General features: G+C 34.0%; 1 protein-coding gene and 1 long non-coding RNA gene across 5 annotated transcripts in view; one reads left to right on the forward strand and one right to left on the reverse strand.

Annotated features, from left to right (window-relative positions):
• Positions 1–18,857, forward strand: part of CSMD3 (CUB and Sushi multiple domains 3) — a 619,378-nt gene that overhangs the window by 271,182 nt on the left and 329,339 nt on the right. For all 4 annotated transcript variants that reach the window (XM_051812144.1, XM_051812141.1, XM_051812142.1 and 1 more), the window contains 3 exons: positions 1,276–1,363; positions 10,358–10,482; positions 16,669–16,790. In XM_051812144.1, the coding sequence (XP_051668104.1) occupies positions 1,276–1,363; positions 10,358–10,482; positions 16,669–16,790 (335 nt within the window). The remainder of the gene's footprint in view (positions 1–1,275; positions 1,364–10,357; positions 10,483–16,668; positions 16,791–18,857) is intronic.
• LOC127482125 (uncharacterized) overlaps positions 1–18,857 on the reverse strand; it is a 244,313-nt gene that overhangs the window by 59,879 nt on the left and 165,577 nt on the right. The gene's annotated exons all lie outside the window — the stretch shown is intronic.

An 18,857-nucleotide genomic window follows, 5' to 3' on the forward strand; every position in this document is an offset into this window, starting at 1 on the left:
CCTTTCTCTGTGTGTGTAAGACAAATCTCAAGGAAGGGAAAACACCCAAGTATTCTGAATTATTTTCTTCTTCATTAAAAGCTGAAATTTAATGAACACCCTTTAGAAACATAGTTAGAATATATATTTTTCTATTCATGTGTATTATTTACAATGTAATGTGGTTGCCCTAAATATATGCAAACTTTTTCCTTAAAGAAAAGTAAAAATCTAATACTGCAAATCCAAATCTTTGAAAAGATTTTTTTCCACTATTTTATTACTAGTTCAGTAATAAAAATAAATAAATGTTAAAATCTTTCTGCCTAATATAAATCTCTTGGCTTCATGTAAATTTGTATTATTTTTTTTTAATATTCTTCTATAAGGCTATGAGTTTACCAAGTAATGGCAGACTAACCTCCTTTGCTAACTTTTTGGCTTTTTTGAACTCTGCTACTTCTGGGTTCAATGAACTTGAAAAATTAAGTGCAAAAGTTAGTAGAATTATTTTGACCTAAAATTATTTTTATAAGATATACTTTTGCAACCTGTAAAAATTACAAGAAAGTATATAATTCAAAATAAAAAAAGTAAGTGAAGAGATAGTTGAATATGTTGAGGGATATGCTGAGGCTTAGGTTGCTACATACAAATTTTCAGAAAAACACACAGACTGGTTCCCAGGAAGTTTATCTCTGAAGACCTGTTTCAGTTTATCGTAAGATAAATGTATGCAAATCAAACTGGCATTTTGAGTTTACCTTCAGTTCACCATATTTTGGGAATATATACATTTTCCATACTGATTAAGGACAATTCTCTCAGTAGGAGTTTATACACTCAAGTTTTATTATAATTCAAGGAGAAAAGGTCAGCTCTTAGTGGAGATGACATTTATTAGCGTATATTCAGAATAAAACCTGATGAACACTCCATTAAATGTTAATGTTTCTAAGGAAATAGCAATAAGTTTCTATATGGATTCAATAATATTACAAACAAAAAAAATAGCTGATTAATACATCTTATTAAAAAGTGTGAGGTTTTTTGGAAAAAAAATCAGAAAATACATGCTTTGCTTCTTATAGGGAGGACAAACTTATGTACTGAAACTAGAGTTTATATTGGTGATTGTATTCTGTAGAAAATGTGTTTTAAAAGACCTAAAATGAAAAGAATATACTTTTTCATATTTGTCAATTTTAATTGCTTAACTCTGTATTTTGTAAAAACTATATTATTTTATCTCTTTTTTTGTTTATTTTATTTTGTTTTTGTTTTTGTTTTTTTCAGTAAATGAGGGAGGTATTAAACAGGCGTCCAATTTGTGTCCAGATCCTGGAGAACCAGAAAATGGAAAACGGATAGGCTCAGATTTTAGGTAAAATATAAATCCTACCATTGTATCATTTCTCTAATACTGAACTTGGAAAATGTATCTGCTAAAAATGTATTACTGTTGTTGAGTACTCTTTTAAAACTGACCTTCTCAGTAAAAAGTAATCTGAAGTTCTGTGTAAAATTATGTCATTCAATATAACCTCTACTTAGTATGCAAACAAATATAATTCCTACTTGGAAGAGAGCATATATCTCTGATAATCTGGCAAAAATTGGATCGAAGGTAAGTTGAAGTAATTTTCTCTGTAAATACTGTATTAGATTTACAAATATTGAGCATACATGTGGTACTGGAGGTTTTTGTGAAGGACAAAGCAAAACTGAATGCAATACAAGAAGAACAGTAAAACCTCAGAGAAGAAATTTCAGATATTATAGAACTATTCGTTGGACTATAATAGAGAGTACTGCATTTTCTACAGTATGTTTTTGAGGAGTCCAGAGGTTTGATACATGCAGATGTATTTCCCTAGTAGTGGCTTAGCATCTTTAATGCAGACTATATTTTTCATTAATTTTTAAATATTCTCCTCTATTCTCAGCTATCTTTCAAATTCCTTATCTTGTAAGGAAAAAAGGTTTTTAATACTCTTTCAAAACATTCTACTGTCTTTTTCTCAGTGAACACATATGACTCCTAATTTCAGTATCAGCAGTGGTTGAGTAGAGAGACACATACATAATCACTTTTGAAAATGTTTTGAATTCATTTTAGTCTCTTTTCTGAGTTTCTCACTTGCTTCCTTTTCAATTGTTGAACATTTATTTTAAAAGTGTTAACATTCATATTGTTTTATATTTTATATATAGACACTTTAGACTGTATAAAAAGAATAAATCTGTGTTCTAGTTTCACATCATATGCTAATTTCACATTATCATTATGTTTACAAATCTCTTTGAAACACCTACTTGAGCAAAAATGAAAGGAAAAAATTATTAAAAGGGAGATTGATAATTTTTAAATTAATTGGTTTTATTACATTCAGGTTTGTTATTACATATTTTGTATTTTACATATCCCATAGCACACTTCTAAGCATTTGAAGATAATAACTGTTAGAGTAATCTGGGAGATGTACAAAGATATAAGAAACTAGGATACTTCATTCTTTTACATAATTTCTTGTACCTTCTTCTGTGTGTTTTTTGTTTTTTCTCATAATCAAGCAAAACATTAAATTGAAAATGACATCCTAAGTAAATGTGCTAGCTAGTAGTCAGTCATTATAATTTCAGTTATTATAGTCTTCCTATTTCTCTAGTTTTGAGAAAAGAAAAAGTTTAATGTGCATCAAAGAAAGATTTATAACTAATTTTATAAAAATGTCATTTGTGACGTCAGCTGGCAAAAAAATTGTCAATATTTTCAGATAAATAAAAATAAATTCACTGTGTTTAACTACCATGCTCTCTAGAATCATTACATAGGTCAGTGTTTTATATTTTAACTTCAAAAATACTCCTTGAGAATGAAAGCCTTTGACAGAGAAGATTCCCACCCTTTTCTAGTGTTATCTCTGCATGTGGTCACTGAAAGATCTACTTGCCAAGATTATTCTATGTGAGGGGCAGTACCTTGAAGAAGACATGATGATTATTGTCCCGCTCTGCTCTGCATTGTGGCCTCATCTTGAGTACTGTGTGCAGTTTTGGGCACCTCAGTATATAAAAGGCATTAAGCTATCAGAGAGCATCCAAAGGAGGGCCACAAGGATGGGGAAGGGCCTTGAGGGGAAGCCATATGAGGAGTGGCTGAGGTCACTTGGTCTGTTCAGCCTGGAGAAGAGGAGACTTAGGGGAGACCTCATTGCAGTTGCAACTTCCTCATGAGGGGAAGAGGAGGGGCAGGAACTGATCTCTTCTCTGTGGTGACCAGTGACAGGACCAGAGGGAATGGCCTCAGTGTTTTGTCAGGGGAGGTTTAGGTTGGATATTAGAAAAAGGTTTTTCACTCAGAGAGTGGTTGTGCACTAGAAGAGGCTCCCAGGGAAATGGTCACAGCACCAAGCCTGCCAGAGTTCAGGAAGATGTATTCTGAGTGTAGCTCTTAGAAACAACCCAAAAAAGACTAGTTTCCCTTGAAAAGATTTTTTTCCACTATTTTGTGGTAGCCTCTCTTTATAACACAAAAACATTGTATTTGGAAATAGTGAGAAGAGATATACATATGTATGCACAATTTCTAGCCACTTTGTTGACAGGCTTTGAAAAAGGTAACGATTACTCTTTGGGTTGTATTCGTCTTAATATGTTAGGGATAAATAAAGTGGTTTTCTGTCTAAGGCTTGTTAAATATCTTATGAATGTGAATGTTGAGATTCATACTTGTAAAGAACAGCGTTAGTGGGTGTTAATAAAATATGCACATTTATTTCATGTTGAACACTTCATGCATTGAAAAAAGATCTTACGGGGAACAAGAGCAGACTAAAAATTTTCAGCAGACTCATTAAAATTCCTTTTTAAGTTAACATGGTTTCAATTCTTGCCACTATCATAGTGGTTGCTCAATAGCTTCATAAGCTTCCAAAGTAAGAATGTTACAAATTCTTTAAAATAAATAAATAATACATTTACATTTGTTTAAAAACATCCAGTACTATAGAAAATCTTTTCCATGCTGTCTTATATCTGACAGAGGGAAAAATAGTATGCTTTCACCTTTCCCTTCTTGAAGTCCCTCTCTCTGTAATGAAGGAAATAGCTTTACTTTAGCTTGTCTTTCTTCTTCTCCTTTCTGAAAAGAAAGAGAAAATTCCAGTTACAATACCTTAATTTTAAAACACAGTATTTTGAAGAAGGGTTTAGTTCTATCTTTATTAAGATCAATCAAAATCTAATTTTGGTACAATTTAGTCTATTTTAGAGAAGATCATGCTCTTTTCACTTCTCTTTAGCTTTCTTCAAAGTGAAGGTGTAGGTTTGGAAGCATTTTATTGCAATTTCACTCCTGTTCTGATTATAAACACTACCTAAGCTCAGCACATTCATTTGTTCTTACATGGTTCTTATACAGACTTAGAAAAATCTGTAATGCAAGTTCTAAGACAAATATCAGCATTTCATTACATTCTTTGGGACCTGGAACTACCTTTTGGATATTTTTTTCTAATATGAAAATTCAAATGAAAATATCTAATGTGAAAATTCCCCATCACTACATTTTGAAGTTGTAAAGACTTTGTTTCTGATGCTAGATGCCCATTTGAGCATAACAGATTTTGCAGGTTGAAATAAAGTCAAAAAGACTGCCATCTTTTCCTGTACAAGAAAAATATTTTACCTCAGAAAGAAAACTTCCCTTCCCCATAAGTTTGTTAAAATTTTAGATGTACTAGTAAGTATTATGCTAGAGTTTCCTATTTTACTTTACCTGTCATACAATAAAATAAACATCTTTTTCACACTTGTCCAATTTTAGAACCAATGCCGCTATGGAAAATATAAGAAAGATATAATAGATAAAGAGAAAAGGTTTTCATGTGATATTGTTGTTGTTTTTTTTTTTTTGAGTTTTGAAGGGTTTTTTTCTTTGCTTCTAGTGGAATAAACATATCCAGATTGAATTATACTTGCACAGGTGTTTTATTATGAGGCAAACATGTCCCTCCACTGCCATCCCAAAGTTCTGTCTTCATAAAATGAATGAATGAGTCCATCTCTATCCCTCTACCTCTGTAGTGTGATACAACTGGTATTTAAAGTTGAGATTCTGATCAAACTTGGATCACAAAAATACAGTGAATGCTCTTGGACAGCCACAAAAATGCTAGCGTAGTCTTTAAAATACATATTCTATTGAGAGAAGGAAGAATATGAAGTTTATATTAAAGACAATTTATTTTATCAATGGCTTGACTTACAGTATAAATAATGATAATATCTTCTTTCATGTTATATTATAAATTAATTTGTAGTTATTCTTTGGAAGAATGACCTTGAAGTGAAATATTGATTGGCTAAATTGGCTAGAAGTTTCACACTTAATTTTCCTTAAATCTTCTCTGAATCACACACTTCTCTGCAGACACACAAGGTGAGCTTCTAGACTCTGAAACTTCAAGCCAAACATCCTGAAAATTTAACAAAACTCTATTTACAGCATGAGATGTGCTGACATACTGATTGTTTCTTTATGCTAACATTGAAATATATCATAATATTAAATTAGTTATTTGATAGAGACGGACTTTGAGAGATAATGTTTAGTTATTTCTGGTTGTACTTTTTTTTTAATGGCTAAAAATGATGTCTCTCAAATTTGTTCAGTTGCAGGTATGAGCAGAATAGGTTAATACAGCAGAAACATGTGAATCTTGGAGAATGTTTTTCTATACTTGAATTTATATATGACTTTTCAGTTGATTCCACAGAAAAAATATGGGACTTCAATGTACAAATTCAGATGTATTCCCTGCATATGAGTGCAAAAATCCAAACTGCATCATCTTGTTTTTCTAGTCTGTCTCACCTACTCATCACAAAATTTACACAAGAAATGTAAGTTCAAAGTGCAGAATAATACAATTTATCACTACAGCTGAGTTTGAGGTTTTTATTCCTTGAATAATTGATTCTTGTTCAATAATAATTTAAAGAATATATCAAATAATGGAGGAAAAGAACCTAAAATGAGATAGTTTGTTACATGAATGCCAGCTGTTAAAAGAATACTATTCAGTATAAACTTCATATGAAGTTCAAAATTTTAGGCTTACTCTTTCTCATCATTCAGAGATTCTATAGCTTCATTTTAGACTCCTTCTTACTGCTTTCAGTTTGTGTTGTTTAAAGAGGGGTTGAGGCAGATGATGGAGACTTTAAAAGAGATACGAGATTAAAGTTTTTACAAATTTGTATAACTTCCTTATTAATATTTACTCATACTTTTTTTCTAACAAAAATATATCCAAAATTTGGAGGGTTTCATGCAATTCAAACCTAATGGCAATCCTCTTTTGTCCTATCAGAAAGAGAAATTTGCAGATAAAGTTACTGAGAGTCAAGCATTCAATTGTGGAGCTCTGAAATACTTTAGCACATTATATTATATATGCAAAAGCTTTGAATGAATTCAAAATAAATTGAACAATTTAAGTGAGTCACAGAAAAATGATTAGAAGGGTCCTTCACAGGGCATCCACTCCAGCCTCCTGCCCCAAGCAGGACTAATCAGATCATCTGTGGCTTTGTTTAGCCAACCCTGAAAACTCCTAAGACTGAAGAGTCCACAGGAGTCTGAATATGCTGTTGCAGCTCTGCCCTGCTTTATTGAAAGAAGTTCCTTCCAAAGTAAAATCTGAATCTTCTAAACTGTCCCTCGTATATTATTTGCCACATTTAGAAAAGTTTGGCTTTGTAATGGTTCTTGAAGTGGTTAAGGTTTGCTATTTGATAGTACCTTAGCTTTCCCTTTGTTAGACTAATTAAGCCCAACTGCCTCAGCTTTTTACTGTAGGTCACGTGCTCTAAGTCTCTGACTAACCTCCAAACGCTAGAGTTCTTAGCAATCTCTGTCTTGAAGTGGGAGGCCAAACATTGGGTTTAATATTCCAGACACGGCCTCACCAGCTGAGTAATAATTTCACTTGATCTGCTACCACCACTTGATCTGCTGCCACCACTTCTAATGTAGTTAAGTATATAGTTTATTTTATTCAGGATGAGAACATATTACTGATCAATATTGCAAAACTTTGTACCTCTACTTGAGTTTCATGAGATTTCTGTTGGCCCAGTGCTGGACTTTGTCAGGTGTCTGGATTGAAGCTCTGCTATTCAGTGTGTCAGCTACTTTTCCTACTTTTGTAAGATCCATAAATCCATGGATCCATAAATTCTGTCTCACTGTCAAAGTTGAGGATGTAAATATTAAACAGGATAAGACTCCATATTGATTTCCTAATGCTCAGCTTATTACTGGCCACCAGCTGAATATGAAGCCATTGATTCCTACCCTTTGATCACAGCTGCCAGGCCAATTTTGAATATATATTTATTCAGTGCATATTTTGTCATCTCTCATAAGACACTGCTGTAAGAGGTGCTGTCAAAAACCTTACTGATGTTAAATGCTGTTACACTGAGCACTAATAGCTCTACCAGTGGTCTGTGTAGCCTGTCATTTTGGCATGGAAGACAAGCAAGTTGATCAAATACAGTTCATCTTTTGGTAAATCTGTGTAAGTGTTCTTAATTTCCTGTTCATGCTTTCCTAGAGTACGTGTTCTTTCTAAAGATTGATGTAAGGTTCCTAGCTTCTCCTTGCCTTTCTTAAAAGTTCATATAATGATTGCCTTTCCATAGTCACTAGGAACTTCTCATCACCATAATTTTTCGTAGATGATACCGACCTTGCACAGTCTCAGTCAGATTTTTCAGCACTCTTTGGTGAAAGTTCTCTGGCTCCCTGCCATCTTCTTTTACCTGTTGCTCCTCAGTATTGGCTGTCCCTCTTCTTCACAAATCGTGTTGGTACATACAGATGCCTGGGAGCACATGTGTTGTAGAAATTGATGCAGAAGAGACATTTAGTATTTCTGGCTTTTCCATATTGGATTTCAGCACCACAAAGTTGCCTCATCCATTTATTAATGAACCCACATTGTATATGAACTTTCTTTTGTGACTGATATACTTACAGAAGCTCGTTTCCATACTAATGTGCCTTGCCAGTCTTAGCTCTAGCAAGGGGCTCGTCCAAAGAGTCTAATTTAGTCACCCAGGGACTACTAAATTAGTAGCTCTGGTTCAGAAAGTTCATTAATCATAAATGATTGAAATATGGTAATGATCAGAAGGTGAACTATAAATGTTTGCTGTATTCTAAAGATTTTCTCTAAGCATTCACTTTTCATCACTTTTAGTGTTAGCATACTGGACTAAGTGAACCCAGTCTGGCCTTGGGCTGCATCCACAGACAACTGGTCTTTTGCTGAATATGTTTTGCTTTTGAAATTTGTAAGAGATTTTCATGCTGTTCTTTAGATTTTTCTTCTTTTTTTGGTTTATGTATGTCTATATAATATACAAAAATTAACAACTTCATAGCTATATCGTGCTTCAGTTCTCTTGAGATTTACACAGCAGATACAGTCACATGTTTAGGAGGGTTCATCTGGTAAAGAGTTTGGGTTAAATATAAGACAGAAAATCAAACTACCCTTATTTTTCCACACTGTTTTTGGTCACTTGTTCCCACACACTGTTTTTGGAATAGTCTGCCAGTTTTCTCTAAAATAATACCTGCCCACAGTTCAGAGGCAGACTACTCCAGGCTTCCATGATCTGATTTTCTCATTCTCAAGTTTTTAGTTCTCTAACATACAAGCAGGCTGTGATCAGGACTCTCACATGACCTCCTGCAATACCTCTGGATATGCAATAGAATCATCAGTTTTATCCTATCAAGAACCTCTCTTTGTCCTATAAAACCATCCTCAAATTACTTGGGATTCTGTCAAAGAAAAAGAAAATGAAACAAAACCCCAAACTTTAATGAAGTTGCTGCCTCATCAAACCCATGGCCAAGTGCTCTAGAGAAAACTAATTTGCATGTCCTTTTTGAATCTTCATGATGTTCACCTCAGGTATCTCATGCACCCTCCTAGAGAGGGAGGTGACACTATCCTCTTGTACTCAAGTTATGAAACTTTTTTAAGAGAAAGATGGATTTTGAACTGAATTCTTTTATGTCACAGATTAAAGTCAGTGGAGAAAAAATATTGTCATCAGAAAGAAGAAGGATCTCTCCTACTAGACAATTTTGAAAGAATTACTGTTTTTTCCATTTTTAAAAAAGTGTATAGATAGATAATGACAGCAAAGTATTAAAAAATGGTAATCTAGACTAGGCTTTTAAGTTACTGAGAGACAGATTTTAATATTTCCTTAGCAAGCTCTCTTATTATTGTCTTTTTTTAGTTGATCTGCCATGGAAATTGATCTCTGTCTCTTCTATTTTCTTTCTTAGACTGGTGTTTTATCATCTGCTTATCTAACTGCCCTTATTAGGTCTCAAACACATGGCACATATGTCACAGATTTTGTAAATTACCCAATCACACTGTGTTTATGAGTCAAGTATGCTTACATCATATACTATCAAATATCAGTTTAATATCAAAACTGATTTGGACAAGTAAAGTGGACTTCATATTTGGACTTCACTTTTGGAGGTGATAAAAATAATTATCATAGTTGTACAGTCTTTATAATCATTCAGACCTCTGGAATTTTTGCCAGTTACAATTTGGTTGCTGTGAGTTCAATGTAATTCGTAAATGGTGTACTTTCTGCTCAGTATTTCCTCTTTAAATCAGTCTGTGGTTAGTTAAAGGAAATATATTTTTCATGTTATTTTTCTTCATGTGTTCCTTTTTTTTTTCTAATAATCAAAGAGGTTCAGATTTTCTCAACATGAGTTTCTAAAGCAGATGGATTATTGTGAAAATCTAGAGAAAGATATTTTTGTCTTTACAATCTCTACCTTTTGAACTTTTCTAACAGTATAGTCCCTGTAGTAGCTGTGCATAACTTTTGACATTAGTGACAGATGGTCTTTGTGTTTCACAGTTTTGAAATTGCCTCCAACTCTGTGATCTGCCTTGTGACTCTTTTTCCTTAGTCTCACAGAGAACCTTTTCAACCTTACATTGCAAGGGCCTTTACATTATGTTTACTTTCTTATTTTCTTAAGTTTTTCACTTTTATATCCTTCTCTGTTTTTTGTGGACTCTGCAGTTCTTCTTTATCCCATTCTTTCACTTGACCTCCAAATGACTGTTAAAAAGAGGTAAACTAGCTCATGCCAAAGTGAGCATAGCCTTCAGCCTTTTACTACTGAGAGCAGAAATTACTGGATTATGTGTTTGTATTGTTTGTCAGGGCTGTCATATCTAAAAGAATGGAAAAAATTGACTGGTATCCATTTGTAAAAAAATGCTTCTTTTTATGTCATTGTTTATTTTAGCTTGGGAGCAACAGTGCAGTTCTCCTGTGATGAAGATTATGTGCTTCAGGGTTCCAAAAGTATCACCTGTCAGAGGATAGCTGAAGTTTTTGCTGCGTGGAGTGATCACAGACCCGTGTGTAAAGGTAAAGAGGAATTCTTACCCTTACGGTGATTTTTCTATTTCACATCTATCTATTGTTTGAAAGCCAATCTTATTAAATTAGTATTTTGTAAGTACCTGAAGTTTTAATCCCAATGTCCCCACCGTCTTAGTAAAGAAGGACACACCTATACTGTTTTGTCTGTGGATAGCTCACTGGAGATGGTTGTCAGACACAGCTAATTAACCAAGGATCCTGTCTCCCACCTTAGGTGTCTAAAGCTGTGTCATATGAGTACCCCAGAGTTTCTCCACTATGGAAATTAGGTCTCAAGAAAAGTGTGGACCAGTGAAAATGGGACAGAAGAAATGTTTAAAATATCAAAATTCTCTAAAATATAACAGTATAAACAAGTGTAAAAGAACTGGGTTGTTTTGATCTGAAGAATAAAGAATCCAGTGAAAAAAGAGGGAAAGTATAAGATATAATGGGCTACAATTGTGCAAAAGCAGGTTTAGAGTTGGACACTAGCAAAACTTTCTGAACTAAAGAAATTTAGGTACGTGAGCAGCAGTATTCAATAGCATATGAGATACACATATATCCAGGAGAGTTTAAACACACGCAGACTCATATTGAGGTGTGGTAATGGACTAAATACCTCTTCAAAGTTCTTCCAGTCCCTATTCTCTGTGTTTTATAAGAGAGAGAACACTTAAATTTCAAAACTGATCCACTTAAAAAAAAAAGAAAATCATGAAGACCATATGTAGGTATGGCTGCATGATAGGATTTATATATTTACTGTATGATAACCATGACAAAATGACAATCTAAAGATACGTGGCTTTTATATCCCACATAAACAGTAATATAAATGGTAATTGTACCACAAATAGAATCATAGAATCATTGAGATTGGAAAAGATCTTTAAGATCAACAAGTCAGTCCAACTGTCAACCCAAAACTAGCATTGTAACCCCTAAAACACTGAACCATATCACCCAGTGCCAGATCCAGATGCCTCTTAAACACCTCCTGGGATGGTGTCTCCACCACCTCCCTGGGCAACCTATTCCAATGCCAGCCCACCCTAATAGTGAAAAAAATTTTTCTGATATCTGATCTGCATCTCCCCTGTCTCAGCTTAAGGCCATTTCTTCTGGTCCTCTCACTACAGGCAGAGCAGACAACACCAGTCCCCACTTCACTACAACCTCCTTTCAGATAGTCGTAGGGACCAGTGAGGTCTGCCCTGAGCCTCCTCTTCTGGAGACTACACAAACCCAGCTCCCTCAGCATCTCCTCATAAAACATGTTTTCTAGAGCCTTCATGAACCTTGTTGCCCTTCCCTGGACATGGTCCAGCACCTCAATGTCCTTCATAAAGTGAGGGGCGCAGAACTGAACACAGTACTTGAGGTGCAGCCTCCCCAATGCCGAGTACAGGGTGATGATACCTCCCTAGTCCTGTTGGCTGAACTATTCTTGATACAGGCCAAGATGTCATTGACCTTCTTGACTACCTGGGTACACTACTGGCTCGTATTGACCCGGCTGTCAAACAGCGCCCCCAAGTCTTGCTATCCTCGGCATATTATGCATTTGAGAATACAATTTAACCATCTGTCCTTTAAAAGACACTTTCAAAGGAAAGCATATTGTAATTAGCAGTTAATTTATCAATAGCACACACACTGTGTTTTTTAAAGTATCTCTCCTAACAGACAATAAAGTGTTATCAGCAGTACTGTGTCAAGACTGAGATGTATGCACAGCTACTTGTAAGTTTTGAAAGGTAGTTTTTGGGGAATATGGCCTTCAAGAAAAAGTCGTTATTAAATACATTGCTTTTCACTTCTGTGTAAGTTTTGAACTCTAAATAGCAGCAGGTATTAAAGTACTTAAATATAAAAGAGTAACCACATTCTTCAGTTCATTTTGTCCGCTTTTTCTTATGATTAAGAACTAATCATTTTATAAATCATAATTTATAATTTATAATCATAATTTATAAATCATGTTAGTAAATGTGTCTAATTATAAAGTAAGCATTAATTATTCATAGGTGGTGGAAACATGTTATTCAAACCCAAAAACACAGCTTTTCACTTCTTTACACTCACTAACTTCATAGAACTAATTTCACCTTAGAAAGCAGACGACCAATATTAAAAAAGTTATTAGGAATTGATACAATGCCACATGGTGAAGCCAGACAGACGGTGTAGATATTCTATAGTTTAGCAAATATGAACTGCTTTAGAGTATCATTATTTGCATTAAAAATACTGATTTAAGTACCTTAGGTGTGCTTTAATTTTGGTTGTTTTCATTAACAAGGTGTTTCAATTACACTCTTAGATATACTAAAGCTGGAATATAAGCATTTCTTCCTGACTAGTAATGATGTCTTCTTTACATTTCATGCACAGAACACATGATAAACATTTTGAAAGAATTTTGTATAAGTAGCATAAATATCATATAGTAACATGAAAGGTCTGAAAAAATATGTTTACGTCTTTTAGTTGAACTTACCTGTTTGTGTAGAAACCATTTGGGAGAACAAATTAGGCAATCATGTACAAATGTTATTTTATGCAAGAAATTATTGTTTTCTTGTAAATTGATGCAGCTTTGCAGAGAATGAGGACATAGGTGGTATATTAGATACTTCTCTCTTTAGATACATCTTTAGAATAACATCTATCTGTTATTCTCTAAAATCTCCATTGAAGTCCTGCTTTTTATCATGTGCTTTTTCTTATTTGAACAGTACAACTTGCAATTGTTTTCATTCACTTATATAAATTATATTGAGGACACACCAAAAATCCTATAGTAATGATACATTTTTCAAAAGTGGCTTGTGAATATCCATAATAGCTGCATTGAGATACTGCAGTTGGGCAGGAACAGGAGCTTTTCAATTCTGTTAGATGCATTTGATTTGACATCATAAATTCTCAGGACTTGTCCTCATACAGCATATGAGTGACTGAATATAACAGCCCTCTAAAAATGAAAGATTAACTCTCTTTAGGAGTTATCATGCAATACCAGCAGGAACTGGCATAAGATCATATTCATGAAAGTGAACCTGGTATAAGTTTGAAGCATTTCTACAGGAATATAGTAGGACTTTGAGAAGGAAAAGTGGTACATCACTTCCAAAACACAAGCAAACCTTGTAGATGATCAACATCTTTTAGACCTTCTTCTCTTGAGTTTTGGCTGATAAAGAAATATGGCAAAAAATCAAGGTATTTGCCCTATTTTGATTTACAGACAAGTGATATTGAAACGAAGTTAAAATTTAGGGCTATGAGGAAATAGCTTTGCTGTAGGCAAACAAATAGATTAACATAAGCAGCAGCTGAAAATTAACTCTTCAATTGCTCCATTTTATAGGAATTTTAAATTTGATTAATCTTCTCAGACATTTGTGGTTTCTTTAGCTTGACATTTTAAGATCGATGCATCATATAAGCCTAAAATTCTGATGGGGATACTTAATTAGACTTGTTCCAGTCTAATTGACCTCATATAAATCTTGTAACATACCACTGTTAGAGGACAGCAGAACAGACAATGTTTTCCCATCCTTCCTGAGAAAGGAAAAAAAATGTTAAAGGGAATGACATGAGAATCTTTGCCCAGGCATTCATTACATATAGAGTTATGATTGAAATCTGTCATTTGAAAGATGAAAATTTCTTGTTGTTAGTTATTTTGTATCCCAAGAAGTGCTTTATATATGTAGCTGTAATACCATGTCTGCTTTACATCAACTTCTCTGTGATTCAAGAGAGAAAGTTTAAACAGTTCAAGATTGAAACCCTACTTATTTGTCTGCCATGAGATTCAGTATTCCCCTACAGGGCAATGCTGTTATTACAAAGCCAGCTTGATTAAGCAGACAATTATCTACTTTATGAAACTATTTGTGAGTTGATAAATCTCTTCCTCTCATTTACGTTTCAGGAAATGAATCAGATAGATCTATTCACATTTAGTTCATCAGCCTTCTTATTTTCACGCCTGCCACTTCTGTTTTCTGCTTGCTTGTTTTTTAGTCACTGTCCTGTGAAACATTTATGAATGCTGCCTTTTGTAAGTCTTCTGGCAAGTCAGAAACAAATGCAGTATTTTGGAAAAGCTCATCTAATCTGTAGAAGGAAAAATTGTTTTTGAAATAATTCTTTATAACTGAGAAAACTAAAGGAGATATACGATTTGTGATCTTTATCATGATCATCCAATTAATAATCATGCTACAAAGTAATTTGGAATCTTAGTAGAAAAATAATCAAATGATACTATGTATGTGAATTAGGTTTGTGCAAATTTAGAACACAAGTTTTTTGCTTTGTATTGCTATTTTGGTCAGTTCATTTCACTGACTAAAGTGATTTTCAAATAGGTTGTAAACATCAGTCTGATTAAAATGTATAAGCAAGCAGAATGTACATTATGAATTTTAGATCTTGCTTTTACAAATACATTTACTTACCTATAGTGCATTTTTTAAAAATCCACCTTTACCTCACTTCTCTCTGAAATGCAGATGTGTATCTGGACCTCTTAATTGTCTTGCTGACTAACCATGTATGTGTGTATATGCACACACACACATAGACCCAGGTAATGTATCATAGATAAATAGGGGCAAAAGTGGTCCTAGCTGGTCAGTTCTATGTCCTTACTGCTCCAGCTGTATTTATTCCCAGAATGTGTTTGTCTAACATTATGTATTTCCAAGGGAAGTGCTCTTAGATCTTACTCAAGCACTCCAGTGCTTCATTAGCCTTGCAAGTAGAGGATTTTCTAATTCAAATGTGAACATTTGTTGCTGTACTTAACTTCTTTCAATAGGTGCTTCTATATAAAGGGCAGGTTTTTAATTTGTCTTTTCAATGGCTTATTGTATACTTCAAGAATACCTGATCTACTTCAAACTAACCAACAGCAGTTTGGTCAGTCCTTCTTCATGAGTTGTATACATATAGACCTCCAGCATTTTTCATCATTTTCTCAATGGATCCCTGAGGAGCCTTCCTCTCACCTCCATATTCTCTCCTTGTTTTCAGGCTTCTGGTGTGTCTTTGAACAGAGTTTTCACCAGAATATAACTTCTTTGAGGGGTAGAAGTGGTGCAGGTTGGGTGGCAAAAGTGACATTCTTTCTAGAGGCTAATGTGAGGGAAGGAACAAGCCTTCATCCAGCAGGAGCTGAATCTTCCTGTGTTCAGTATTGATCAAATAAACATGCTTTGTGAAAGTGCAATGCAACTGAAGGGTAATTTCACATATCTAAGTGTAATTTTTTTTACTCAGTTAAGCAAGATGGTCTTTCAGAATACAGTGGAAGCAATAATTCTTTACCTGTGCAATTTCTTTGTGGTATCATAATAATCACTGGACATATCACTGGGATAAAGTGAGGTTGCTTGTCAGTTCTACGTCTTCATACAGGAAAAGTTAACCAGTAGAACATTCAGCAAAGACCTGAATATCAAGGAACCATCAAGGAACCTTCAGCAGACCAGGAATTTAGTGCCTTAAAAGTCTCATTTGCAAGCAGAAAGGATATCCTTTGTATTATTTGTGATGCAAGATGCAACCTACAGTAAATAAGAATGTGTTTGTTTTTATTTAAGATATGCTATTGTAAATAACTATACAGACTTTGATTTATAAATATATTTCCTTTGTAGTCTTTAGAAATAGTTAACACTGTTTTGTGTGTCTAACTTCTACAAGTTTCCTTTAAAGTTTTCAGTGCTTCAGCCATGGGTTTAATGAGCAGTGGTCACAGCAGAAAAAATGCTGACATGCAATACACCAATACATATGCACAAAAAAGCACAGTGATAAAAGTGATCTTTTTGTTCTACTATCTAAACTAGTCTTTCAAGACCTTAGTGAAGGTGGATAAGTTACTTCTTGAAGTTTTAAAAATAGGACAGTTTCTCTTAGTGTAGCTATTCTTTTTACTGCAAATACATTTTTTTAAGATTATAAGCTTATACACAAGAGAAAGTCTATTTTATTCTGTCAGAATAAGTAAACATGAATGTTTGATTCTTTTGTAAGAGGTGGTTCTATTTTTGGTCAAAAGTATTTTAATTCTTCACATCTTGATTAGACTAAGTTAGAAACTGGTTTATGAATCTGCTACATATATTTTCTATGTGAATTAAAAGATAAACTTTCTTTTTGCAGTCAAAACTTGTGGATCCAATCTTCAGGGACCTGGAGGCACTTTCACATCACCTAATTTTCCATTTCAGTATGACAGCAATGCTCAATGTGTGTGGGTCATCACGGCTATCAATACCAATAAGGTAAGTTTAAAATTTTGTCTTTGCTAAAAAACAAACAAACAAACAAAAGAACATGCAGACCATAACATTTTTTACTAATATGATTTATCTCTGCAGTCCAGCTGCTGTACTAGGTGCATTTCAAACATTTTAAAGAAATGTCTGCTCTTAGATAAGTATGGACAGATGTTAAAACCTCTTGTTTCCCTCAAGATTGTTTTGCTTTTTGTATGCCAAATAGATGCTATCATGTTTTTATGTGATTCTCTAAATGAATTCCCAGAAGCAACTACTCAGTGGTACAAAGCAAAGTCATGGGTCTACTAATATTTTGTTACAACCAGAAGAGCAGTTTTGTGTATAAAACTGTTTATATCATGTTTCGCCTTAGACTATGTAAGAAGTCACTGAAGTAAACTTTCCCTTCATGAGGGACTGTTCTGAAGTTGTTTATTTCATTGTCTGAACCACTGTATTAAAATCCCATATACTTTATACCTCATTTTAAACCAAAAGTACTAGGAGTTTTGATAATGCCAGATGAGTCAAAGTAGAGCAATAAAGCTAAGTTATGACACAAGTTGTCTTTAATTTCAAGAACTAGACACCTGGCAGCAATGGCTATATTCTATTTCCAGGTGTATCATTTTATCTGTACTGAGTGTAATGGACTTGTTTAGATGTAATAAAACATAAATTAGCTGTGCAGCTCAGAAATGTTTTATAAAGGACTATCAACATCTGTGTTTGCTGGTACAGGGATATATTCTACCTCTAATTTCTGCCTTATATTGCCATCTGCATCACACTCCATTAACTGATCAGACAGGCCTAGAAGGCCTACCTCTTTGCACCTGAGTTCATCAGAGGACTCAGTGAAAACCTGATTACATTTCAGAAACCATTTAGCTACACTGGTGTATTTCTCTCTCTAATTTTACAAAGTCCTGTGTGGAAGCCATCCTTATGTTTCACTTTGGTAGAAGAAAGAAGGATATTTAAACAGTTAGTTATAATTTATAATGGAAATTATAGTCATGTTTTGGTGGGGGACGAGTGAGGAGCTATGATTGTCTGTTTGTTTAATTCTTATTCCAAGGACTGCTAATCCAATTTATTCAATTTATAAGTCATTAAAAATGTGTCAAGAGTCTTTGAAAAATGATGCAGTCTCTGTTCCACAGATGGGCAAGAAGTTCAAAAGTAATAGTTAAGGTCCATTTCATTCATAATTTTATTTCTTTAATGAAAATCTATTGGTAAGATGAAATCTGTGCACATCTAGAATTTCTGAAAGTTTTGTCAAATGTGACAGTAGATAGAATTTAATATCATACTGTGTGAGGAAATGAAACACAGCTATTACACTTTAAACAAGTTTTTTAAATGGCCTGAAAACCTCTATTGAGCCGTTGAATGAAATTAAGACTCTTTTTGCCATATTTTGCATAAAATGGTTTCCTTTCTTAAATGCAGCAAGGGCATATCTACATAACAAAAAAATAGCCAAATAAGATTTTAGACATTCTACCAATGGTAGAGACAAAACTTTAAGCTGAAAAACAGGTATGTATTTACTGGCAAGTCATAGATGATTGCAGGTTTAAGATATTAGTGACTTGGAGATTGTTAAGGATTACACTCAGATGAAGATATTCATGTCTTAATGCTACCTTCCTCCTCTGTCCCTGCCAGTTCACAACATGCTTATGCAATGTTATCTTCAAAACCTCCGAATTTTGTTTTGATCAAAAATATTCTTTACAGGAGTATTCAAAAACATTATTCCTCAGTATTATTTTCCCTATAAATGTACAGTTTCTGCTTTTAAGAAACTTTGAATTAAAATCTGAGTGCAGAAAATTAATTGAACAAATAGTTCTGGTTGTTGGTGTGATTCACAGAGCTACAGAATGATTATGGTTGGAAGGAACCTCTGAAGATCCTGTAGTTGAACTCCCTTGCTCAAGCAGGGCCACCTACTTGTGCTTGGCAGGTGCAGTTGTTTTCCTTTCTCTCAAAACACAAGATTAAGTTTAAAAATTCCAATTCTAATGAAAACAATATAAACCCTCTCTTTGTTCATAG

This window comes from Manacus candei, unplaced genomic scaffold (assembly GCF_025592945.1).
Source record: "Manacus candei isolate 608988 ecotype Guabito, Panama unplaced genomic scaffold, ASM2559294v1 h1tg000085l, whole genome shotgun sequence".
Classification (NCBI taxonomy): Eukaryota; Metazoa; Chordata; class Aves; order Passeriformes; family Pipridae; genus Manacus; species Manacus candei.